This window comes from Panthera leo, chromosome A2 (genome assembly GCF_018350215.1).
Source record: "Panthera leo isolate Ple1 chromosome A2, P.leo_Ple1_pat1.1, whole genome shotgun sequence".
Classification (NCBI taxonomy): domain Eukaryota; kingdom Metazoa; phylum Chordata; class Mammalia; order Carnivora; family Felidae; genus Panthera; species Panthera leo.
In genome coordinates, this window is record NC_056680.1 from 125,258,173 (window position 1) to 125,285,212 (window position 27,040).

General features: G+C 43.6%; 1 protein-coding gene across 7 annotated transcripts in view; it reads left to right on the forward strand.

Annotated features, from left to right (window-relative positions):
- Window positions 1-27,040, forward strand: part of EEPD1 (endonuclease/exonuclease/phosphatase family domain containing 1) — a 147,184-nt gene that overhangs the window by 54,641 nt on the left and 65,503 nt on the right. For all 7 annotated transcript variants that reach the window (XR_006197789.1, XR_006197806.1, XR_006197779.1 and 4 more), the window contains exon 3: window positions 15,146-15,197. Coding sequence is in view for 1 of the 7 variants with exons in the window: in XM_042922156.1 (XP_042778090.1) it covers window positions 15,146-15,197 (52 nt within the window). In the remaining 6 variants the exon portion in view is untranslated. The remainder of the gene's footprint in view (window positions 1-15,145; window positions 15,198-27,040) is intronic.

The following is a 27,040-nucleotide window of genomic DNA, read 5'->3' on the forward strand; positions in this document are numbered from 1 at the left end:
TATGTTCTTGAAAGGGGAATTTTTTTTCTCTTGAACATTCAGTTGAGCACTCTTTCTTTTTCCCAGTAACTAAGTTCTTATGACGATGCCAGTGCATAGTTGAAAACAGCAGCAAATAAGCCTCCTTGGGCATACCACTCTGGTGGTTTCTAAGACATTGTCAGTGGGCTGACACGGCCATGAGAAAAGCCTGTGTCCTTTGGTTTTGAAGTGCACCAAGAGGAATCATTTATACTGAGTACTGTGTGAAGATAGCACTCTTTTCCTGGCTGAAAATATGTGATCAAATGTGAAGTTGAGCTTTAGAAATATTCATTTCATGGTGGCTTGATGGAAACATTAAAAGGTGGAGGAGTTGAAGCTGGGGTGGGCGGGGAGAGTGGTGATTTAGTCCAGGGTGAGAGGGCCTTTGGTTAATGAAAGCTTCCCAGGGAGCCTTGAGAAAGGCCTGGAGAGCAGGCCTTCATACCAAGGGATCTTCAGTAGAGTCAAAGGGTGGGCTTTCACACTGGGCTCTAGGAGTCCGCAGCGAGTGGTTCAGTTGAAAATGAGAGGAATTACTTTGAAGCCAGCCTTTGTGTGAAATACCAGACAAATCACAGGGTGGTAGCTTACTTTGAAACGTGTTAAAAAATAATAATAAAAGGTGGGTGGGTGAATGGTTGGAAGAACAGATGTGTGATAAAGCGAATAGAGTGAAAATGCTAACAATTATAAAAGGTGGGTGGTAGATGTTTGCTGTAGAGTTCTCTGAATATTCCTGAAGGTTTGAAAATTTTCATAATGAAAATATAGGAGCAAAAAGAGCAACTAGTTGGCAAAACCTAAACTTGTGGGCATTTACAGAAAAAAACTAGGTAACAAGGAATCCCCCGTGAATCCCAAAATACAAGAAGGGTGGGGACCAAAAAAATCCCCAAACCTATAATTATTGACATGATAGCTGGCCAGTACTCATTAAAAAAAAAAAGAAAAGAAAAGAAAAGAAAAGAAAAAGTGTGTGTGTGTATGTGTGTGTGTTGCTTACTTCCATCCTCACAGGATTTGATATATATAAGGAAATACATATAATGCAAAAAAGATTATGGGGCCCCTGGGTGGCTCAGTTGGTTAAGCATCTGACTTTGGCTTAGGTCATGATCTTGCAGTTTGTGGGTTTGAGCCCTGTGTCAGACTCTGCTGTCAGCTCAGAGACTGGAGCCTGCATTGTTCAGATTCTGTGTCTCCCTCTCTCTCTGTTCCTCCTCCACTCCCACTCTGTCTGTCTGTCTGTCTCTCAAAAATAAAACATTAAAAAAAATTTAAATGTTGGAAGGAAGCTTTGTGAATGGAAAGGGAAGACAAGATCACCCTTCAAAGTATATTCCACATGCTTCTGAAGGAGCTGCTAGGGGAAGACTGCAGGAAACTCATTTGATCTGATTCCTGCTTTTACCTTCCCCCAATGAAAGCCAAGGAGCAACCAAAGAGGATTTAGGAAAAGCAACTGGAGAGGAGTGTGGTGAAAAGTACTTCTTTCTGAAGGAAAACCTCTTCAAATGATATCTGCAGCATTTTCTGAATGGTCTTCGTCAGATGGCTCCTTCTTGGGCAGAAGTGTATTGAAATAAATTAAGGAGGAAGGTATGAGTTCCAAGAAATCCCCAGGTCATTTGGATTAGAGAAGGAACAGTACCAATTTGAGAGCTCCCTTGGTTTAGGGACATCTGGGCCTGCATTATCGTAACCACGTGGGGTAAGAATGACCCAACAAGAACCTCATCCAAGTTCTAAGTCTCCATCATTAACCAGTTGGATGTGACACCAGTGTGGGAATTTGGAATGAAATCAAGAGGTACCAGTCAGGGCCCCGAGCCCTGGGTTTGAATGATGGCTTCGCTCCAGCAGAGCTCTAAAGCAGAGCTTATGACGCCAGGTCTTTGCGATGGGCAGACAAACTGGGGGTGTTTGTGGGGCACCTGGCTCTGTGCACGACAGATGGCAGGCTAGGAAGAAAGTTTTTTCCTTTCTCCTTGAATCCTCTGTCCTGATAATGAACCTATTACTGTACCTCAGTTCTTAAAGAAATAATAAAAGTAGTTGATAATTTTTCTCAGTTTGAGGGAAAAGTTTCACTCTTCAATTTAAAATAACTTAACATTTAATTTCTTTTCAACATTTTTATACAATTTTATCTTTGCGGGGGGGGGGGCGTTCTAGTCTTTACCCTTTTGTCAAGAGACTTGCATCCTGTGTGACTGTTAGGGCTTTGAGCAAGTTTAAGAGCCAATTCTATAGTATATGTTTTACTTATTATCTGTGTATCTTTTTGTTTTCGGTTTAGAGGATGAAGGAGAACAAAACTATGTGGTCCACTCAGCTCAAGAAGAGTTATGGCGTCCTTTGTACTTCTTTGAGGGAGAGTGGCCTGGATTGATCTGGAATTATAGTGCTATTAAAGAATTTAATCAAATTGTTCAATAATAACAATAGGGAAACTGCAATGGCAGTGTTAAAGGGCCTCGCATTATTAAATCCGAATTTAGCAACTCCGTCTTTATGGGAACATTTCCAGGTTGTTGCTCAATCATTTAGAACTTGTTTAAGTGGCTAAAATACCAGTTTGGTTTTTAGGAATGAAATGAAAGCTTTAGATTCGTATTAGTTCTAAGGAAGATGAGAATTGTGTACTAGGTCATCTCCATCTCAGTTCAGATCAATATTAATAGCTTTCATTTATCGAGTACCTATTATATACTAGAAGGCAACATTTTACAATCGCTGCCATTTCATTGAATCCTTGTGATGACCCCATTAACTAGTTCGAATCATTATCCCGATTTTACAAATGAGAAAAAAATCCAGTGTCTGATCCAGGTCATCTCATGGGATAAGTGTTCCTGATTTCCTCACAGCACATTGGCCACTTGCTACTCCTTTACCCCCCTTTAATTTTTATAAACTCATCACCACTAGGCACATTACATAATTACGTAATTTATTACATATTCAATCTATCATAAATATAATAGAAATACTGGTTTGTTGCAGATCCCTCCTCACCAATGATGTGCCGGAGCTGGTGTGAGATGGTGTGCCCTTCCCGTCTCTGTGTTTAGTCATGTCAAGTTGGTGGCCTGAAATGGGCTCTGATGGTAGTATTTACACCATGGAAATTGGCAAATGCTATGGCTCCCCAGGCCCCACTCCCCTAGGGCCGGGGGCTAAACATATGCCAGCAGACCACCACTCCTTACCCCTCAATAGATGGAAGCATCATGAGAGTAAAGATTTTGTTTTGTTCATTGCTCTATCTCTGCTGCCCAGAAACGTGCCTGGCACACAGTAGGTGCTCAGTAAACATTTGTCGCATGAATAAAAAGTGGAGAGCACTTTTAAATCATACAGACCTGGGTGCAATTCCCTGCCCTCGTGTGGATTTTTCACAAGACACCGAATCTCTCTGAAGCTATAAAATAAGAGTTGAAATCCCTGAGTCTTCAGTTGAGGGTAAAACATCCCAAAGCCAGGAGTAAAAAAAATAATATTGTAGCATTACAAGCCAAGTCAATCCCTGAATACTCTTTAGCTTTGGAATCTGCAGTTTGTCACAGCTATGGCTACCATAGCTTTGAGGTCTAAGGAAACTTTGAGGTCTAAGGAAAATAACGTGGTAAAGGCTTAGTGCCATACCTGATGTCTGGAAGACATTCCATTAACGACATCCCTTTCTCCTGTTCATTGATTCTGTCAACATTTCAGTCTGTTCCTGTGTCTTTTCTTCCAAATTCCCCATGAATTAAATTGCCCAGTCTACTGTAGCTTTTTCTTGTGCCGTGAAACCATGCTATTAACTTTCTAATGTGCTCTCCTGTGGGGCTTCAGACCTTAGATGAGGTTAAATGTTTCAACCTTTTATTTATTTATTTTTTTTTCAACGTTTTTTATTTATTTTTGGGACAGAGAGAGACAGAGCATGAACGGGGGAGGGGCAGAGAGAGAGGGAGACACAGAATCGGAAACAGGCTCCAGGCTCCGAGCCATCAGCCCAGAGCCTGACGCGGGGCTCGAACTCACGGACCGCGAGATCGTGACCTGGCTGAAGTCGGACGCTTAACCGACTGCGCCACCCAGGCGCCCCTGTTTCAACCTTTTAAAAAGTGGCATTAAGTAGGCAGTTTGCTGCTGAGAAAAAAGCGCAGGTGTGGAAAAGTGATTCCCAGTCTCCAGTTGGGAGCCAACCTCACTTCCACTGTTAGCTTGTCCAGTCTTGGGTCTGATCATCTTCAGCTGTTTTCAGTTAAAATCAGGCTTCCTCACTTCTGGCCATCCCACTGGTTTGTGCTTGAAAAGATTTCTGGAAGGTACTATCCTGATTCTACCCTGTGGGCACCCTGCCAGGTGCTCAGGAGCCCTGAAGCCTGAAGCCCTGGGAGCCCTGAAGAGCCAGATCTGACTGAGGGAGATGGGTGTCTTTTGAATATTTTTCCCCACGTGGGGCATGAAAAACCCTGCAGTTTGAGGAAGAGCCAGTCTTTCCATTTACTGAGCAAGAGCAAGCCAATTGCTAAAAACAAGAGACTAGACATTATCCTGCCCTTCAGAGACCCATCTCTGGAAGGTTTGGCTGAGATAGCCATTATGACACAGAAAAATAACAAAAACTCGCAGGCCAGCAAAAACTGAGAAGGACTGACAAATGGCAGAATCTCGGAGGCCTCAACCAATGACAGTGATGAGGCAGACAGTGCTGGTCTCAGGGAGCCTTTCTGGGATGTTGCTTATGACACAAAGGGTCACCAAGAGGAGATCCCTCCTCACAACCCCCCCACCCCTGCCTGAAAAAAAGCGAGAAAGTAATTTATACCTCTTTCATCGTTAGTTCCTGACTCATGCACTCAAAGCAAATTCCAACTGGTTAGCCTTTCTTTGCCATCCTCAGTTACTGGCCTTGTATGTGGGCCCTTGTAGAGCCATCTCTTTGGGTTTTTTTTCCCCCATTGCCAAGTAGAGAAAGAAAACATCAGACTATGACCAGATGGGAAATAGGGGAAACTGGCATGAATTCAGTGCATTCTAGTAAATCTACTCCCCAAAAGCAAAGTGCTACAGGCAAGGTGCCCTGACAGCTGCACGTGCTGGCAGACAGGATGCTTCCGATCTTGGATTGATTGAGAGTCTCAGAGGAGGAGGTGAACCTCACTAGAGTGAAGGTTCTGAGCTGGCTGGGAGCTATGCCCTCAGCCAGTCCCCTTCCATAGCAGGTCTGAGGAGGAGATTCATCCTTTACACAGAGGGGCAGAAAACAGAACCATTGTCAGTCTGCTCATAATGTCTGTTGAAAATCACTCACCGATCAGGACAAACTTCTCCTTATTTATGGATGAATAAGACAAAAAAGGACTTTGTGGAGAAGTCCGGCAGAACAGAATAAAGACAGCAGCTTCGGAAGACCCGGAAAATCATCTATAGCAGGCCACAAAATACAGTTTTGGGGAAATGTGTGGCATCCTTAGCATACTCCAAAAAGACATGGCCTCTCTCGAACAGGGGCAGAAAAACATAAGGAAAGTATGTGTTGATGGGAAAGGGCAACAGAAATAAAGTTTTAAAAAGTGATGGAGTAAATAAGGAAAGGGTTTTGAGGAAACAAAATCCAACAACAGGAGTATAAAGAGTATTAATGTGTGGTAGGCTGCATAATGACCCCCAAAAGATATCCATATCCTAATTCCTGGAACCTGTAAATGTTATTACCTTATGGGGCAAAAAAAGACTTTCCAGATGTGATTAAGTTAAGGATCTTGAAAGATGGGGAGATTACACTGAATTGTCCTAAGTGCAGTCACAAATGTCCTTAAGAGACAAGCAGGGGGACATTTGATAGAAGAGAAGGCATTGTGGTCATGGAGATGGAGACACATCACGGATGCTGGCGACCATCGGAAGCTGCAAGAGGCAAAGAATACATCCCCCTCTAGAGCCTCCAGAGGGATTGGGGCTGCTCTGACCCCTTGATTTCTGTTTAGTAATACTGATTTGAGATTTCTGGCCTCCAGAACGGTGAGAGAAGAAATGTGTGTGGTGTTAAGTCACTAGCTTTGTGACAATTTGTTAGAGCAGCCCCAGAAAACTAATGCAAGTGCTATGGGAATTCAAATCAGTGATGTGAGTTATGGGGGGGGGGGGGGAACTTTGAGAAATCATTCTGGAAAATACAAGAAAGAAAAAGAAAAAGAAGAGACAAGGTTATAGATGTGGAAAACCAAACCGATAGCCCATATTCAGATTGTTGGTGTTGGTGATTACAGAGATCAGTGATCTGGCATCAGCTACCTCCAAGAGCTATGGAGAGACTGGGTGTGAGAATTAGGTGCTGGCTCACCACATTCTGAACATTGTCATGGAAAAGAGGCCCCCATCTGGGCATAGCCTGGGAAACACAGGGAATAACAAGGATGAAGGGGGATGGGGAAGTTAACAAGAATCCAGACAGGGAAAAGGGTAACAAAAATCAGGTTGACTTTAGGCTTGTTCTTTGTAATAGAGAATCTATGTCTATGGAAGCTGTTGGAAGATTAGAATGCTGAGAGTTTTGTTTTGTCTTGTTTTGAATTCAGGTATTTTCCCAGCCCCTCTATCACTCCTCCCCAGGTGGGTTCTGTAAATAGGACACATTAAAAGTTCTTCTGATTATCAAGTAAGTTTGCAAACCATCTATGCAGTTTGGGTAGTTATGTTGTAACCCAACAATTTCACACTCAGCTGAGTTGTCTTTTGTGTATGAAGCTGATCAGAAAGACATTCTCGGACATGCAGGGGCTTGGAAAACATATAAACATGTTCCTTTATTATTTTTTTAAATTTATTTTTTATTTTAGAAAGAGAAGAGCATGAGTGGGAGAGGGGCAGAGGGAGAGAGAGAGAGAGAAGGAGAGAGAGAGAGCGCGCGCGTCCAAAGCAGGCTGCATGCTCAGTGCAGAGCCCAATGTGGGCTTGATCCCACAACCCTGGGATCATGACCTGAGCCTAAATCAAGAGCCAAACGCTCAATTGACTGAGCCACCCAGGGGCTCCTACTTTAAAATTTACTTTAAAGATATGTTGTAGAAGTTCGGGAGATAAAATATTGCTCAGGAAAAGGTAGCACAAGCCCAGGAATCAGTAGACGTAGAGAGCAATTTAAATTATTATTTTAAGTCTGGTTATCAAGCAAATATGAGTGTCAGAAATTGTCCTTAAGAAGAGCTATAGAATGGAACAATGACAAAGTGACCTTGTCTGAGAAGTAAACTGTCGCCTATTGTTAAATGACATCAAAAGGAGAGCAGGAGAGGGGCGCCTGGGTGGCGCAGTCGGTTAAGCGTCCGACTTCAGCCAGGTCACGATCTCGCGGTCCGTGAGTTCGAGCCCCGCGTCAGGCTCTGGGCCGATGGCTCGGAGCCTGGAGCCTGTTTCCGATTCTGTGTCTCCCTCTCTCTCTGCCCCTCCCCCGTTCATGCTCTGTCTCTCTCTGTCCCAAAAATAAATAAAAAAAAAAAACGTTGAAAAAAAAAAATTAAAAAAAAAAAAAAAAAAAAAAAAAGGAGAGCAGGAGATAAAGGTTTGTTGCGCTTGTCTGGAAATGGGTTGGTAGCACAAAAAAGCTGTTTCTTTCTTTATTCTGATCTTTAGAGGAGTATTAATAGCTAAAGAAAGGCTCTGAACAATATTAGTACCAATATCCACCACTGATGGTAGTTTACCCTGAGCTAAGCAGTGTGCTAAATACTTCCCCTGTGTCATCTCTGGTCAAGGTCACAGGGGTGGATGCCAGGTCCCTTCCCTGCCTCCCACTTACTATTCTTAAAGTTCCTTAAGCTTGTACACCAGGGAGACTGACTGCAGAGCCCTTCCCTAATCCCCCACACTAATATGAAAACTTAAAGGTACACACTGGGAGATCCAAAAAAAAAAAAAAAAAAAAAAAGTTCTAGAACTACTCAAACCTAGGAAGTAGAAAAGGATCATAAAATAGACCCTGCAAAAATTATCAAGAGATTTTAAAAAGCAGAAAATGTACAGGGTGCTTCCTTTAACTTCAGTGCAGTAGAATTATAGAAAATACAAAATGATAAAATTTGAATCCCAATTACTTAGAGATAGAAAAATACAATCCAAAGAACCGTGGGCTCCAATAAGAGACCCAAACTGCAACTGTAGATTTGGTGGAAGGTAACAAGGAAGGTACATAATGAAATTTGAAACAAAGACGAATATTTACATAGAGAAAAATTCATGGCTTTTATATAAGAAATATAAGTATGAATACCCCACTCAAGAAGGTAAATAGAGAAACAAAAGAAAACAGTAGACATTTGGAGAAAGGAATTAATGAAGGTAAATGTTGACCTACTTAATTAGGAAAAAAAAAAGGTAGGATTGATGAATCCTGGAGGTATTTTTTCCAGAAGACCAACAAAGTAGACTGATTTCTCATAAATCTAATTTTTTAAATGAGAAAAAATATTTACATGCATTAAAGAACCAGGAAGAGGACATAAGCACAGAAGCAGAGGTTGTTTTTAAGTTAAGAGTGATGGGTAGTACCATTCTGTGCTCAAAATCTGAAAATCTGAATGGTTTGGTCAATATTCTAAGAAATTTGTAAGAAATAGAAATTACTGTAATTGATGCAAGCAGTTGAAAACCTAAATAGCACAGAAACCATGAGACTGTCATCAGAGAAGTTTCCTGCCCACCGTTTGGCAGACCACTTTTTTCAGACCTGCCAAGAACAGCTACCCAAGCTAAATACCACATAGATTGATCTGGTGCTGATGTTCTAGTTCAGCGCCTGGCTTTGGAAAGGAAGGATGAGATGGCGAGCAGGTGCTTGGCGGCGACGGGAGGAGATGCTGAAGAGGACATATCTGAGAAAAGCAGTGCCTTCCCTGAGAGCCTGCCTTCTCCCTGCGGCCTGTTCTCACTAATATCCAGAGGCGGATGTCTGCTGTGTTTGCCCAGCCCTGAGCTAATGGTGGAAGAAAATAAAGCATCAGGGAAAACAAGTCTGCATCTAACATCCATGGCCTTTCTAAAATTTGATGACCAAGAGAGAGCTCTCCCTTACTTTGTTCAGGGGAAGTTAGTGTGGAGCCTTCCTTCAAAGAAAAAGGAGAAGCATTCAGACAACTGGGTTGACATAGTTTCTGTTCCTAAGTGGCTCCCATGTCCTGTGGGGGGACATGTGGATAGTGAGTTGTCATTACCTGTGGCCACTGGCTGCGATTCCACCTCCTCTCCCAATTCTGCTCTTGGGACCCCTGTCCCCTGCTGGAAGGCTGCCTGCAGTGTCCTTTCTGCTGTCACGGAGATTCAGATGCTGAAGATGCAAGCGGAAACCCCTCCTTCACTTGTCTGGCTCCCTGTCCCAGAGACAATTTGGGCTGGTATGCCGGGTGCAGAGCTCAGGTCTCACTGCCTCCACTCTTGTCCCCCACCCTGACCTGACCCGACCCCAAGTCATTCACACCAGAGCCATTTTTATACCTTTATTGGGCATCTCAAGTGTCTTGGGCCCTCTACAACACCACTGCCCTAGCTCATCCCTAGCTACTCCTTGCCCTCAAGGTGCAGTCCAGGGGCACCTGGTTGGCTCAGTCAGTTAAGCAACTGACTGTTGATATTGGCTCAGGTGGTGATCTCCCAGTGGTGGGATTGAGGCCCAAGTCGGGCTCTGCCCTGAGCATGGAGCCTGCTTGGAATTCTCTCTCTCCCTCTGCCCCTCCTCTGCTTGCGCTCTGTCTCTCTCCCAACTCCTTAATGTGGCTTAACAGACCCTCTAAGCAGGCCTGGCCTCACTTGTTTCTGCAGAATCATCTTTCAGCATCTATCCCACCCTCCCTGCCCCTGTGTTCCCTGGTCTGTGTTCAGTCTTGGGGTGGCGGTGGGCCATGTTCACTCTGTCCCCCGGTTCCTTGGCTCATGCTTTTCCTCCCACTCGACCTCTCAGCCTTGCAAGCCTGTAGGCGTTGGTCTAGAAGTCACTTCCCAGGGACCTGCCAGCTTTGTGTAATGCCCTTCCAAAGGGCCTTATGGCATCCTTGAGAGTGCTCGTCTCGTGGCTGATGTACATACCTGGTTCCTCCATTACACTCAGGAGTTTGAAGGCAGATGCTGTGCTTGCTCATCACGGAATCCCCAGCGCCCAATAGTGCCTGGTGCATAATACATAACCCTTAAATATTTTATCCATGTGGTGGGTGGATGGCTCCACCATATTATATATCCATCCTTTATGCATTTATCGAATGCTGCTGTGTCTCGTGCACTATCATGTGTCACTTCACAAATGCAGTGGAAACTCAGTGCCAAAATCCTCAGAGAAAGGGAGCTGGAGTGAATTCTTGATTCTGATGCCCCTTCAGGCTATAATCTGTTCTGGCTGCATGAGTTTCTGCATAGTTGGGAGCTGTCCTTTAAGTGTTTTTATAGCACCCATAGAGCTATCTGTCTTTTATCTTATCTGCCTCTTATCTGCCTTTTTGGGGCCATCAAGGTTCATTCTGCAGTCCTAAGCCACCCGAGACTGCAGAGGTGCCCTCCAGCTTCTGTCTCTTCAACTTTACTGCTTTTCGTCCCTGCTTTTGGTGTCACCTGGCACTTTCCCCATTGCCACCTCTAGTTCCTTGATAGACCTCACTGTACCAGGCTCTATCCAGCTGAATAAGACCTTGCCCTCAATTACCTTACTCCTCCTAGCTTAGTTAAACCAACATTAATTGCATGCATTCTAGGTCTAAGTGTCGTCCATTTAGACTTCAGAACTTGTCCATAAAGTTGTCATTTTTCTAAGTAAATCGCCACTGCCAGCTGCATTTGTTATTTACCTCTGTTCTCAATGGAGTGCAGAAAAAGAAATTGTATGTCATTCCATCTGATGGGAGCCCTGCTGTTTTCAGAGGATGCTGGCCAAGCCCCAGGCAGCCCAACAGATATGTCCTCTTTAGTCCAGCTCTGCCGGTCCACAGAAGCAGGGGAGTCTCAGGGACACATCTCCCCAGCACATGCCCAAGCAGAATCCTAGCCTCTTTGAGGGCAGAGACAGTATGTGTTCGTCTCTGTCACCGTGGTGCCTGGCAGTTTCTGAAATATAGGAGGTATTCAATATACATTCATGGAAGTAGCAAAAGGACAGAAGGAGGGAGAGGAGGAAGAAGGGAGAGAGGGAGGGAGGAATAAAACAGACTGAGAGGGGCACCTGGGTGGCTCAGTCGGTTAAGCATCTGACTTCAGCTCAGGTCATGATCTTGGGATTCGTGGGTTAGAGCCCAGTGTCAGGCTCTGTGCTGACAGCTCGGAGCTTGGAGCCTGCTTCTGATTCTGTGTCTCCCTCTCTCTGCCCCTTCCAAATAAATCAACATTAAGAAGAATTAAAAAAAAAAAAAACAGACTGAGAGATGAGGCTAAGAAATGCCAGTTGGAGGATTTGGTAAAAGGGTTTGTTGCTCCTTGGTATGAGTGACATTTCATCCCGGGGACTATCTGATGTGTTAGAAGAATCTGATACCATAAATACTGAAATAAATACCCCAAACTTGGAGAGTTTCCAATAAAGTAAGAAAAAACATTAGGAATAGTTATATAACAGGAAGCATCTCATATACTCTTAAAGACTACAGCTCTAAGGAGGAAAAAAGCCCCACAGCTCCCTGAAGAAATCCCATGTTACAAGCCGCTGTAGCATTCACTTACTAGCATGTGTTCTTTCCATTTTGAAACTCAAGCCGTATGGATTTGAGTGTCCTTTCACCTTCTCTCCATCTTTTCTCCCCCTGCCCGTAAAGCAATCTCATCTCACAGTACTGCGTTTTAGTAGTGTGGGGATGCCCCTGTTTTTTTCTGATCCGTCCATATGTTAATACCCTTTGGTATTAGTTTTAGAGTAGATGTTAAATCAGTGTAATCTCATGTGCCAACGTGAATAGATTGGTTGTGCCTCACTGGAGTGTTGAGAAGGATCCTGAACCTGTGTCTAAGTTAAACGGGGCAGAGTTTATGGAAAAAGGTGGAGAGGGTTGGGGAGGGGCGATAGGCATGCCACATATTTGCCACCCCCATTCAAGAGCAAAGGAAGGCAATGAGAACAGGAATCCTTCAGTCTTTGACTTAAATGAGAATCCATTGATTTTTTTTTTTTTTTTGAGCGAGAGTGGCGGGGGAGGGACAGAGGGAGAGAGAGAGAATCTTAAGCAGGCTCCACACTCATTGCAGAGCCCAATGCAGGACTTGATCCCATGACCCTGGGATTACGACCTGAGCTGAAATCAAGAGTTGGACACTCAACTGACTGAGCCACCCAGGCGCCCCTGTTTTAATTTCATTTTCCTGTAGAGCCTGAAACTGTTGATTTTCAGCTCATGTTCTACAGTTGCTTGAGGGCAGTATCTTTGCAAGCAGAGAGGAAAAGAGAGCTGAAGATCTTAACAGTGTTTAAACCTTTCCTCTACTCGGTGGATGTCTGATATCTGATCTGGAGTCAGACTTCATAGCCAGGGATAAGGGCAGGAACAAGAGACCACTGAAAAATTTCCTCTGGTAGAAATATTTTCCAGTGCTTATTTCAGAAGCAATTTAAGCTTCTGAAACTTGAGCTGCAACTGGAAATCCCTAACCCAGCATGTAAGTCGCCATCCAAATTGGTGGCCTGGAATTTAGATTCATGTGTTGGGAATCAGAATGTGCTGAGGAGTAGCCAGTGACTTTGACCGGCCACCAGGCACGTCCCATTAATGGCAGGCATTTGCACAGGAATGTTGTGCCTGTCACCAAGGGAAAACACACATAGTCATCTTGTTTGAGGCATTCTGTTTCAGAGGGAGAAACTAAGGCCTGGCCAGTAGATCCAAGCTGGAATGGGTCAGCTGTAATATCGACTGGGCCCTGCTAGTCGGTCAGTGAATGTTCCTTGAGTGCTTTCCACGTGCCAGTGATAGACATTGCAAATGTAGTAGTGAGAAAACCCTCGAGCCCCCAGGTGCCAGGAGCTTCCATGCTGCTTGGAAAGAGACAAGCAAGAGCACCCCAAGAAATAAATGCTTTAAGAGATCAGCAAGTGCACTGAAGAAAATAAAATGTGATCATCAGGGACACTGCTTGACCTCGGTGTCCAGAGAATGCTGCTTAGAGGACGTGGCCTTCACATCTGGTCCGGAATGACACAATATGCCAGCGTCAGTGTTGGAAAGATCTTGCGCAAGACCCAAGCCAGACAAACAACAAAACTAATGTCCAAGAGATGAAGGAGAGTCAGCGTGGTTGGAGCAGAGGGAATGCCCAGAGTCCTCTGAGCTCCTATATTTGCTAAATTGTTAGCAGTGGTCATAGTGTCTTATAAGCTTTAAAACTTTTATTGTGCTTCTTGGAGTTGCTTTTATGTAAACCATTTCATTTGGTTGGATGTGCTTGTTTAGTCATATGGAGATACTGTAAAGAATTCTGGGGGCGCCTGGGTGGCTCAGTCAGTTAAGCATCTGACTTCAGCTCAGGTCATGATCTCACAGCTCCTGGGTTTGAGCCCCGCATCAGGCCTCTGTGCTGACAGCTCAGAGCCTGGAGCCTGCTTCAGGTTCTGTGTCTCCCTCGATCTCTGCCCCATCCCCCACTTGCACTCTCTATTTCTCTGTCTCTCAAAAATGAATAAATGTTAAAAAAAATTTTAAAAAAAGAATTCTGTAAATTAAGGTGAATCTTCACATGAGCATGACCCCCTTGGAGGGAGGCTCCTGATACAGGTGGGCAGTGGGGACATTTCTACTCCAGAGAACCCGTGCAGGTTGGCTGGAGGTAGAGAACACAGTGGCCAGTGGCCATAAACAGATGAGCTCAGTGGGGAGGGAGCGTCATGTACCATCGGAAGCTGGCCCACTCCCTGAACAATCTCAGTGAGCTCTCATGCTTCCTTCCATGTACTGATGAGTCCTTCCATGTGTCCATAGACATGTCAAAAGCAGCATGCCATGAGGGAAAGATATCTTCCCTGTAAATTCTGCATCCACTTCTGAATTCTCTCATCTGAGTTGCTGGCTACAGTTCTGGCCCCTAAACTGGAAACGGGCGGGTTGTGTACACTCCACACCCCTACTCTATGCTTGGTGCCTTTGCCTCTGCTGTCCCTCTGTGGGTCGCCTTTCTCCCAGGTCAAGGCTAGCCAGACCCTCCTCCAGGAAGCCTTCCTTGTTCTCTGCCAGGGCCAGGCTTCTCTCTGCATCTTGGCCTGTCTACTTGGTACCCTGCACATTGTATTCTGACTGTGGTCTGACTGTGGCCTCCAAGAGGCTGTGAGGTCCTCCTGGGCTGGGACCATGTCCCAGTTCTGGGTACCCTCGGCCACCCACATACTGTAGGGCTTGATCACTGTGTGGTAAACAGATGAGCAGCTGAGCCGTCCATGTTTATAAGCAGTGAATTTAGCTGTTGGCTTGTTATCATCAAAAGGACATCGAGGGAAGACTAATTCTAAACATGGGCAACTAATTGTAAACATGGGCAACTGCTATGTTATAGCATGGGCCAGAATTTCCTTCTTTTTAAGGCTGAATAATAATTCCATTGCATGCAGGGTCACCTGGGTGACTCAGTCAGTTGAGCGTCTGACTTCGGCTTAGGTCACGATCTCAAAGTTCATGAGTTTGAGCCCCACATCAGGCTCACTGCTGTCAGCTCAGAGCCTACTTCAGATCTTTCTGCCCCTCCCCTGCTCCCATTTGCTCTTAGAAATAGAATAAACATTAAAAAGAAATAATCCTATTGCATGTATATACCATATTTGTTTATCCATGCATCCATTGATGGACATTTCAGTTGTTTCTACCTTTTGGCTGTTGTGACTAATGCCTCTATGAACATGGGTGTGCAAGTATCTGTTCCAGTTCCTATTTTCAACTCTTTTGGGTATGTGCCCAGAAGTGAAATTTCTGGATCATATGATGAAATCAGCTGTACAATTTAGAAATATTTTTAATAGTTCTGAATTGGTTATTTCAATTCAAAGCAGAGGTTGATTTTAGATGGGACTAAGCAGAAATGCAGGCTGACACGTCAAACTTTTGTTCTCGGGACTTGGCTGATGCTTGGTGACGTGAAATGATTTGTTCTCAAGTGTGGTTTCCATTTTTTCTTGCAGCATCAAGCTTCTAGCTGTGCAGGAACTACTTGACAGAGAGGCCCTGGAAAAGGTAAATACTTTGTTCTTTCTACCCCACGTTCACAAACTTAGAGCAGAGTGCCACACGCAGGAAAAATTCAGCTTCCTGTCACCGGAGACAGCACTTACTGCAGAGTGGCTCTGTTAGTTTGTGTTCTTAACAGTCAGAGAACCATGCAGAATTTTCACCAAAACTCCCCACATTGCTCACATCCTGTTACAAACTCAGCCTTGCAAGGCTCCTTCAGGGTTGTGTGACAGCAGGGACTCGCCATGCAGGCTTTCTGTTCCTCTTAACACCGTGCGATGGGCCAGACTCCATGCTGGCCACCGCACATCATTTCTGCTTGTGGCTGTTGCCATCTGGGCTTACGGATGGTAGAATGGAGGCCCAGCGAAGTTAGGTAACTTGCCCAAGGAAAATTAGCTAAGTGGCAGAGTAAAGATTTGAACCTCTTGGTTCCATTTCCGAAATCAGTGCTTCTGTTCGGCAGGCAAGTTCATGAGTTTGATCTTTCTAGGCTGTTTGTGAAGATTAGCAAATTCCCTCCCCACCTGAAACTTAGGTTTCACTGTGTTCTGGAAGAGATATCCAGTGTCTCAGCTTTCTGTGATCAAGCCAAGCACACATCTGGGGATCCTTTGCCAGTTATGAGTTCAAGTTCTATGCACATGGTGGTGCAGGCTCTGGAAAACAGACTGGGCAAGGCCAAGAGCCAGCCCATGGGCCTCCCAACTCATACCAAGCTGCTCTCCTGGGGCACCTCAGACTCTTCCTCAGTATGTAGCTATGGGCAGTAATTAGAATCTATAATGTTAACATAAAAGAAAGTGGTTAGAGATATAAACAGTGAAGCAATATTATTGTATTTATAGAATTTTAAATGTTTGGATTGGCGGTCAGTCTGCTGGTTGGCATGAAAACAAAGTGTTTAAGCACCAAGCAGTGATGTGAGGGGAGGGGATGCTGAGCTCTGGCTCTGAATGTAACATTCCTTCAGCCTCATTTTCATCACAGGGATAATGCTGCCTGCCTGACCTCAGAGAGGCACCACAAGAACCAAATGAGTTGGTGTCGTGGAAGGGCTTTCTAAATGCCAAAGCACTCGACTCATATTAATTCTTAATTACTTGTATTAATTCTTAATAGACATCCAGCCATTAAAACGTATGAGGTCCAGCTCTAAAAGGCATCCTTGGGCCAAATGACAATGTTGGATGTGGATTGTAGATTAGATTAAAGTATTAGATCAACGTGAACTTTTCCCGGAGTCGATGACTAGTACGTGTAAGAGAATGGACTTATTCTTAGGAATTATACACTGGGGTATTTCGGAATCAAGGGGCGTGCTGTTTATAACTTATTCTCCAATGATTCAGAACAAAATAGTGGAGATCTATGTGTGCATACGTGAGCCAGAGGGAGAAAGAGCAAGCATAAATGATAAAGCAAATGGGGCAGAGTGCAGGCGGGTGGCCCTTCCGGGTGAAGGAGTATATGAAGATTCTTTGTATGTTCTTGAAACCTTGTAAAAGTGCGCTCTCCAAAAACAGTTTTTCTTCTCAGTATTCTCTACAGTTTTGTTTGTTTGTTTGTTTGTTTTGCTCTTCAATTAGGGAAACTGCAGAAACCATCCGACAAAGCTCATAAACATGTGGAGTCCATGTGCTAAGGTGTATCAGTATAATAAAAACACAGGCAACGATTAGGTCTTTAATGCTGTGTTAATATTCAGTTTGGAGAAGCCGCACGGGCAAGCCAATTTGGGGTGCTAACTGCTTGTGGAATATAGCAGAGAAGGGGGTCAGGGCTTGCTGTGGGGGGTAGCAGTGCTGCCCTGAGGGTTAAATGTTGAGGCTGCTGTGAAGAGGGGTATATAATGTGCAGCTCAAGCAGCCTGGGCCCAGAACCTGCCTCCTCCTTCCTCACTAGGGTGTCTTGGGTTAGTAACCCTCTTGTGCTTCAGTTTCTCAGTCTATAACGTGGAAATCTTTATAATCCCCAGTTCACAGAGGTTTTGAGAAGATGAAGTTACGTCAATGTGAAGGACTTAACTCTGTGCCCGGGGCTCAGTGATCCCCATAAGTTACTGGCTACACGCATTATTTCCCCATCTCCTCCTCCTTCCCGTTTCTCACCAAGGCTGATGATGGTTTTGAATTGTTCCCCTATCTCCATACATGACAAGTAGAAAGATTTACAAGATGGTCCAAATATGCACAGAGGCATGGTGGGAGCCAAGTTCACTTAGTGTCCTTCTTCCTTCTTTCCTTTGTTCATTTGTTCATTCATTCATTTATACTACGGGCCTCTGTTGAGCTTTCTATGTGCCAGACAAGTAGGAAAGAAACATTGTAAGTTTACTTATTTTTGAGAGAGAGAGAGCCAGAGTGCCAGCCGAGGAGGGCAGAGAGAAGGAGACAGAATCTGAAGCAGGCTCCGGGCTCTGAGCTGTCAGCACAGAGCCCGACGGAGGGCTCGAGCCCACAAACTATGAGATCGTGATCTGAGCCAAAGTGGCACGCTTAACTGACTGAGCCACCCAGGTGCCCCCAAGTAGGAAACATTTTGAGGCAAGTCCAGAAACAACCAGGTGACACGAGCTTGGTAGTCAGTGGCATTTTGAGTGACACATGGTATATTACCCTGCCATGGTACCATTTTCTGCAGCAAGATTGGCCCAGTTCATATGCTGGAATAAGATACGTTCCCAAAGAGCCTTGTGACACATGGATTCTCATCCACCTGGATAAGTTAAAGAACCACCAAGAAGAGTTCTTAGTAAGCGGGAGAGCTTTGCTACTCCAAGTGTGATCTGTAGATCAGCAGCGTCTGAAGCTTATTAGAAAGGCAGAATCTCAGTCTCTACCCAGACACCGGAATCAGTCTGCATGCTTTTTTTTTTTTTTTTTAGTGTTTATTTATTTCTTTTGAGAGAGAGAGAAAGAGAGAGAGCGCGCGTGAACAGGGGGGAGGGGCAGAGAGAGAAGAGAGAGAATCCCAAGCAGTTTCTGGGCTATCAGTGTGGAGCCCGACATGGGGCTAGATCTCACAACTATGGTACCATGATCCGAGCTGAAATCAAGAGTCAGACACTTCACTGAGCCACCCAGGCGCCCCCAGAATCAGTCTGCATTCGAACAAGACCCATTGAGTTGTGCGCACTGAAGTCCAAGAAGTTGTCCTGGGGAGAATCATTCACTGTCACCATCTCTGCTATCGACTAGCCCATCTTAATAGAGAACTTCTGAGGTGTCAGACTTTTGCTTCTGTGGCCAATTAAGCTCTGTTTTTTCTTTTTACACCAAAAGAGAATTAAACATCATTCTATTGGTAAGAACCCAGTTTTTATCTTTAGTTTTCCTGCTTCTTCCTTTCATTTAGAAAATAGTCTTAATTTATTTATTTTTATTTTTTTGAGTGTTTATTTTTTGAGAGAGAGAGAGAGTGAGTGGGGGAGGAGTAGAGAGAGAAGGGGACACACAATCGGAAGCAGGCTCCAGGCTCTGAGCTGTCAGCACAGAGCCCGACGTGGGGCTCGAGCCCACAAATTGTGGGATCATGACCTGAGCTGAAGTCAGATGCTTAACCGACTGAGCCACCCAGGCGCCCTGTCTTATTTAATTTAATAGGTAGAGCCAGAAAGTCCTCAGTGAGACACATCCTACAAACCTCAAACCTCTTCGACTATCTTCACCGCTGGGCTTCCGGTGGCAATCTGCTTTTGGGGTTTGCGATTACTGGACTCCTGAGATCCCGCCATGGTGGAACTAGTCACCTCCAGGCACAGTCCCAAGAATGGGAACCCGTTACCTGAATGCCTTTCTCTTGTAAGATATAAGCTATTGAGGGGTCATTTCCCTCACAGGTACTTGCAGGTTCAATATGACCAGTAAAATAATCATATTATGTAAAACATAATATAAAAGGCAGAAGAGAAGCAGCAGTGTTTTGGAGTGTCCTAGCCAGTAAGATTTCAAGTGCTTTTTCTCCCTAATAGTGCATTATGGTCTTTGTATTTTAGCTTCAAATTTGCCTGACTTCTACTTCCCCTGGTTTCAGGTAGAAAGCCTGTCTGTCGTAAAAGTGCCAAGGCTTTCCTGGCTTCTGCAGCACACAGGGCCAGCTCAGGGGAGGCTCTCTTATGGGAGAGCTGAGGTCCCCTCCCAGCCTCGCCCCTGTTTGGCTGTTGGACCTGGCAGAGGACCTTCTTTGGATCCCCTTTCTTTACATAAAACTGATCTCTCTGGTTCATTCCCACCCTAAAACCCTTGGGTTTTATTTTCTCAGTTGATCCCTGATCCCATTGTGAAGAGGGGAAATTCTTTTTCTCATACCCTGTTTTCTAGTATTTTCTCTACTTCCTAGTGGGTTTCAGGGCCTCTATGTTTCATGTGCCCTACTCACCATTAAAACACACTTTCTGGGGAGAAGTGATGGTGAGTTCATGCCCAGTGACCCTTGCACACAGATCAATAGGCTTCTAGGTTTTGCTTCTTCTAACATTATCTGTCTTAAGTGCAGTAGATTGGGGTGGAGGTTGGGGACCCCGGGGAGGATAAGGTCTCTCAATTTCTCTTCTCTAAAGATACTACATTAAGCCATTTCCTGGACAAGTGACAGTCATTTGTCATTTATTTAGAAAATAAGCTATTGGGGCACTTGGGTGGCTCAGTTGGTTAAGCGTCTGACTCTTGGTTTCAGCTCAGGCCGTGATCTCACAGTTTCATGTGTTCAAGCCCTGTATCAGGCTCTGTGCTGACAGTGCAGAGCCTGCTTGGGATCTCTCTTCCTCTTTCTCTGCCCCTCCCCTGCTCACACTGTCTCTGTCTCTCTCAAGATTAAATAAATAAATTTAAAACTTAAAAATAAACTTAAAAAAATCTATAAGCCATAGAATTAATAAGCTAAGTTTTTCTACCAATTTTTTGTCTTAAAAAACCTTGGAACCATGGGAAGATTATTTAATTTGCATAAATGTCAGGACATGTGACATTTCTCTGATAAATGTTTTGGATTTAGATGGGCTTTGTCATCAAGCATCTATCAGGTGCCAAGAGCAAGGACTTGTTCTGAGAAGGATGCACACCATCCCGTTCTCTGTGTTCTCTTTGCTTTAAGTGTGAGATGCTTTTGTTTTTCTGAACTTAAGGCACACAGATTTGTTTCCCAGGCTCTATAAACAGGCCCATCTAATGCCTTTCAATGTGGCATTGCATGAAAGGAAATAAAAATATTGGTACAGCTTGATTTAAAGATCATTTTTCAATGACCCTTTCAAATAGCTTCCTGCAAAGTTGCAAACAATAGCTTGGCCGTTTGCTCCAGCTGGAGTCACCCTCTTACTGGACGGGCCAGAGGGCAGAGCACCGGCTGACCCAACCCAGGATCCAAGTCTGCCTGAAAAGCTGCCTGTGTGAGGCTCAGGCCACCCAGCTCATGACCATTGCCCGTGTTATCCCCACCCCAGCCTCTACAGGCCATGACTCAGCCATTAATCACAAGCTGACTGAGTCCGTGCTGTGTCTCCTGGAACCCTGGTTCCGAGGGTCCATAGACTGGGGTTGAATCCAGCTCTGATGTTTACCAGCTAGGAGATCTCTTGGGCAAGTTATTGATCAGACTTGGTTTCTTTTTTAACGTGAGTGGAGATCACAGTAATACCTCCCCACTGGGATTTTTTTATGAGAATTAAGCAAGACAGTATATGAGTTAAAAGAGATTTTGTATGGAGTAAGCACCAGAGCAATGGTAGCTAATGCTGTCCCTGCTACTGATGTCATCCCTGGTGTCGTCGTCTTCGTGATCATCATCATCATCGCTGATACCTCTTTCTCCTCCTTTTTGGAGAAGCCCAACTTGAGATTGAGCTGACGGCATTAGAGGATGTTAAAAAAAGGAGTTCCCACCCCCTCCCTCTCCCTGTTTGCCAGATTGACCAGGACAAAATGCCTGCTGGTCTTCATGCCTGCTGCTGGATATTTTTCATAGAATTTCAGCTTTGCAGCCCGACTCTGAGTCTAGTTTTCTTACAGGTGCTGTGGATGATCCCCTGGACCTCTTTTGGTACCTTACATACGAGATGAAGCGCATACATTTCACTAGCAAGCCTGAATGCAGAAAACTTGAACTTGATATTTGCATGTGGTGGTCAGGGACTTTTGCAGCTGAACCCTAGGGGTGGGCGACATTGGAATTGGAAGTTAGTAGCTTCCCGGGAATTCTCAGAAAGAAAAAGGATGTAAATAACAGTCACATCAATGCGTGTCTGTGACCTAAGGATGCTAAATGCTTAGATCTATAACTGGTGCTGGTGTTTTCTGAATACACACACAGGTACATACATAAGTTCTAGCTCTGCCATTCCATGCTTTTGGAGGTTTTTTGTTTTTTTTGTTTTTTTGTTTTTTTTATTGTGATTTGGACTTCCACTTAATTTAGTTTGTGCAACAATTGAGTACTTAACATTGTGCCTAAGTTGCACTGCATACCAAAGAGAGTAGAGTTCTCTTTGCATTTCTTTCAAATGCACGAATGCACTCGTAAATGCATTCGAATGGCATATATAACATCTCAGAATGCCAGGGCTGAGGGAGACTGTTCAAACCATGGAATCTTACCCTGCCATTTTGCGGATAGGACATGGAGACCAAAGGAGCTGAAATGTCCTCCTGGCCCAGGGCCCATAGCAGTTGTGTTGTAGAACCAAGAGTGGACCCCAGTGGATGGGACTCCATTCCAGAGCTCCCTTCCAGCCACTGCCTATCTCCCGTGATCTCCTTTAATCTGGACATTAGCTTTAGCGGACTTTGTGGAAGCTTCTATCTCTGCATATCGCAGGAGTGGGAGCAGACCCGCAGGCTCAGGCCCTGGCCAGACGAGGGAGAGCTGAGACTCAGGTCTTTGAACAGCATGACTTGTAGTAAAACAGACATAAGCATATAATGTTTGTCTCCCCCGAGGACCCTTTGGTCCAGCAGGGGAAACAGAATGTGGGCTGGGGTTGAAGGAGGAGGCGGCTAGAGGTTCAGGGCTCCGGATGTGGACAGTACCAGGGGAGCATCCAAGAGTGGAGGAACTCGCAGCCGTGTGAGGGCCGCGGGGGTCCAAGGACCTGCCGAGGAGGCAGTAGAGAACATGCAGCAGACACCCCTTCATTTAGGCTCAGCGTCAACATGAATAGCTTCGAGAATCTTCACGTAAAGTCTACTTAAAAATACCTTTTAAAAAATAGCACTCTGTCTTCATTTAAAAATATCAGAATGAGATTCTTCAGCTCCCTGGGTTTATTTTTTCTCCCCTGCCTGGTCCTTCATGTAGTCTGAGCTTAATCTGAATGCCATCTTGAATGGTCTGTATTCATGTATCTGTTAGTTGTTTTTTTGTTTTTTTGTTTTTTTTAAGTGGGTTGAGCCATATCAGTGTCTAAGCATGATTAAACTCACGGTAGTCATGTTTCTGGCCAAATCCCTTCCAGCAGGCAGCTTTTTACCTTCCTTGAGGGGCCGGGAAGCAGAAACGGAGGCCTCTGTGAATGAAGCACAGGCTGCCCCTGTTCGCCGCGTGGAGTCTGGCTCAGGCCCACTGCCCGGCTGCCACAACCACCCCCTCACCGGCTCTGCTTCAACAACTGCACACTTGCGCCCCACCCCCGTTCTGCAAAGGGCTGTTGGCTGGGGTCCCCCCAGGCACCTTCGCTGCCAGAAAATGGAGCATCTTGGTGAATTATGGGCCAGACTTCACAGTTCATTTAAAAAAAAGAGAGAGATGTATTTTCTCTTTTTTTTTTTTTTTAGAATCACAAGATACCGTGTATGTTTAGGGGCTCCCACTACCTTTCTGTCTTTATGAAAAGCTTTTGTATGGAGTGAGCAAAATGTAGAGTACCAAATAAGATTCTTACATCCCCTTTAGCTTTATTAGCTATCAAAGATATGCAAATTAAACAAGAGATTCTTTCACATTTAGTACATTAGTAAAGTATTTTAGGCAATGCTGTAAGATGTTGAAAGTGCCAATAAAACCAGTGTCGGCATTCATTGCTGGGGAAGGGTGGTGATGAGGCACTGTCCTTCCATAAGCTCTTGGGCAGCATATTTTGTCAGCCTTTGAGATGCCCCTGCCCTGTGCCAGTGATCCCATTCGCGGAAGCGTTTCTTAAGGAAATGATCCATAAAAACAGAAAATAGCAAGCGTGTTCTATCATGCTTTCTAATTACGAATAATGAACGGCAGTTCAGTGCTCAGTGGGAAGGGAGGGGTTAAACAATCTGTGGTAGCAGGTCCCCAAACCTGAAATGTGTCCCTACTTGTCCTACTTTCCTCTTTGCTACTGTCCTATTTCTCTTCTTTCGTGTGCTGGTAGTTTTCTTGAATGTAAACTCTCCCCCCTCCACGGTCAGCCTTCACACTTCCTCATCTCTCCTGCACCCTTAGGAACCTGGCCTCTGGCCCAGTTCATCTAACAAATCATAGCTTACCCTGGCCGGCTTCTAAGCCAAAGCATTTTTATGTAAGCCTTCTTCTTCTTCTTCTTCTTTTTTTTTTTTTTTTTTTTTTTGCTTTTCTTAAAAAAAAAAAACTATGAACTGGTTTGATATAGAACTTAAGAATTTTATAGGCACTTACCCATTTTTAGTAATTTCTGTACAACAGTTCTGTTTTTATAATGAATGCGTGATGGTTTTATGTTAACAAACATTTCGTAGCATTTTGAAGCCATTTAGATACAACGCTAGGAATTTGGGAGTGGGAAAAGGAAAGAGATTGTATCAGAAGCTTGTCTTATCTAGGTGCGTCTGAACCCACTATTGCCTTCTACCCACGGTTGTCCCTGGGGCTGTTCTTCTGGGTGGTTCCGTTACTTTGGCTTCATACTCTAAGTTCATTATTTCTTAGTCTCCTAATTGATTATATATTTATAGAGGAAAAGAGGAGAAATCTTAGCATGTCTGTTTGGATCTCAAGCTCAGGCAGAGGCCAACACGAGGCCTATAACAAAAGCAGAAAGATGATTTCGTTCAGGCTTCAAAGTGAAGAGGGCCTTGAAAAATCACTACTCTCCGTGTTTTGCTTAGAATTGTATTATTAAGTAGAGAGCCTTTTGCTGACCTCTTCTAGTGGCTTATAAATGATGGGCTGGTCTTGTGCACTTATCCAGCCCATGATTTAAACATAGCGTGTCCATGTTAATATTTTTCCTATGCTAGCTCTTTGCTTGAGATGCCCTCTTTCCTCTTCAAGAGGGTATCTGGAGTCTCCAGTTCTGGGAATGGCAGTGCAGCTTATATCAGTATAAACTTCCCTCAAATAACAATTATAAACTCTGGGTAAAATGCAAACAACTATTTGAAAGCACTAAGAGCTACCAAAAGCAGGCAGAAACTGGAGAGCAGTCAACCCTGGAAATAAGAAACCAGTGCTGGGTGAGATCCACATCTGTTTAGCTTTTCCCCCTGATTGCATTGCCCAGTCTGTGTGAGCAGCTAGAGTTCAGGCAGGAAATCACAAGTCTTCTCTCTCTTTTTTTTTTTCCCCCTTCGTCAGTCTACCTAAAGGTTTCTCATTTTTTTGTTGTGCTTTTCAAAGAACTTTTGAGTTTTTAATTTGCTCCATTATGTTTTATCTTCTATTTCATTCATTTCTGCTCTGATCTTTCTTATTTCTTTCCTTCTCCTTGCTTTGGGTTTGATTTTCTTCCCCCCCACCCCCACCAGCCCGTGTCTGCAAGTAGAAGCTTAAGTTATTGATTTCAGACCTTTCTTCCTTACTGATATAAACATCTACAGCTATAAATTTTTCTTCTAAGTGCTGTTTTAGATTACTCCCATAAGTTTGGGTATGCTGCATCTTTATTTTTATTAATCTCAGAGTTTTTAGTTTCCCTTGTGATTTCTTCTTTCTTTCCACGGTAATTTACAAGTGTGTTGTTTAATTTCCATTTATTTGTGGATTTCCCAAAATTCTTTCTGCTGTTGACTTCTAATTTTATTCCATTCCACTGCAGTCAGAGAACATGCTTTACTTGACGTCAGTCCTTTTGTTTTTTCTTTCCTTTTTTTAGATGTTTATTTATTTTGAGACAGAGGGCATGAGCACAAGTGGGGAGGGAGAGAGAAAGGGAGAGAGAGAGAGACTCTTAATGCAGGGCTTGAACCCATGTACCCTGAGACCATGACCTAAGTTGAAATCAAGAGTTGGCCACTTAACTGACTGAGCCTGACTTCAGTCCTTTCAAATGCATCAAAGCTTGTTTTATGGCCTAGAATGTGTTCTCTTCTGGAGAATGTTCTATGTACACTTGAGAAGAATATGTATCTGGGGTTGTTTGGCTGAGTGTTCTGTAAATGTTTATAGGTCTGTTTGGTTGATATTATTGCCTAAGTCTTTTATTTTCTGTTGATCTTATGTTTAATTGTTCTAACCATTACTGAAAGTGGAATATTGAAGTTCCCAACTATTGTTCCTTCCTTCAATTCTGTCAGTTTTTGTCTCATGTATTTGGGATTTTTTTTATTTGTTTCATATATATTTATAATGGTTATGTCTTTCTGATTGAATAATCCTTTCATTAATATAAAATGTCCCTCTTTATCTCTTGTAACAGCCTTCATTTTAAAGTCTATTTTTCTAATATTAGTTTAGCCACTCCAGCTTTCTTATGGTTGCTGTTTGCATCATGTGTCTTTTTCTGTCTTTTTACTTTCAACCTACTCATATCTTTGAATCTTATCTGTATCTCCTGTACTCAGGATAAGCTTGATATTGGTTTTTTTTACCCAATTTGAAAGTCTCTGCCTTTTGATTGGGTTATTTAATCCATTCACATTTAATGTTATTATTGATACAGTCACATTTACAGCTCCCATTTTACTTTTTGTTTTCTATATCTTATGTCTTTTTGTTCCTTTTTTCCCTCTTTCACTGCTTTCGTTTGCATTAAGTGCATACTTTCTATGGTAGCATTTTAATTTCCATAGTGATTTTTTTCACTATGCTTTCTGAGTTATTTTCTTAGTAGTTGCTGTTGAATTTGCCATATAAGTCTTAATTTATTAGATTTATACTAACTTATTTCAGATTTGTACTAACTTAATTTCAGTGAGAGATAAAACCTTATTTCTATATAGCTGAATTCCCTCTTCCCCCTTTGGGAGCTGTTGCTACTACACATGTTACATCTAACCACTATGCTACAGACCAACTAGACATTATTATAGTCATTACTTTATATACTATTATGTCTTTTAAAGAAGATGAGAGAAGAAAGGAGAACAAGTATCTATTTATAGCAGTAGCTCCATTAACCTTATTATTTACTATTTCCAGTTTTCTTCATTTGTTCCTGTGGGTTCACATTACTATTTGGCATCATTATCTTACATGCATATACAAATGTGTGGAGGGGTGAGTGGGTGGATGGATGGATGAATGGATAGATGGATAGATACATGGATACATACATACTTCAATGCATACATACACAGTTGGCAGGCAGACAAATAGAATATACCAGATTGCCGTATAAAAATGTATTTATTGCTATGGCTCATGGTCAAAAATGTTTAAAAACTGCTGTCCTAGACCATCTGTTGGCTGGGAAGAGGGGAAGAGGCTTGCTCTGGGATTTTTTTCAGTACTTGAAAGGCTCTGTTTGTCCTTCAGTATATCCTAAGCATTTTCCCCTCTGATCTTGTTGGTCTCTTGACTCTATTTTCTTTTCTTTTTTATTTATTTATTTATTTATTTATTTATTTTTAAAATTTTTAAAATATTTATTTATTTTTGAGAGACAGAGTGAGACAAAGTGAGAGTGGGGGAGGGGCAGAGAGAGAGGGAGACACAGGATTGGAAACAGGCTCCAGACTCTGAGC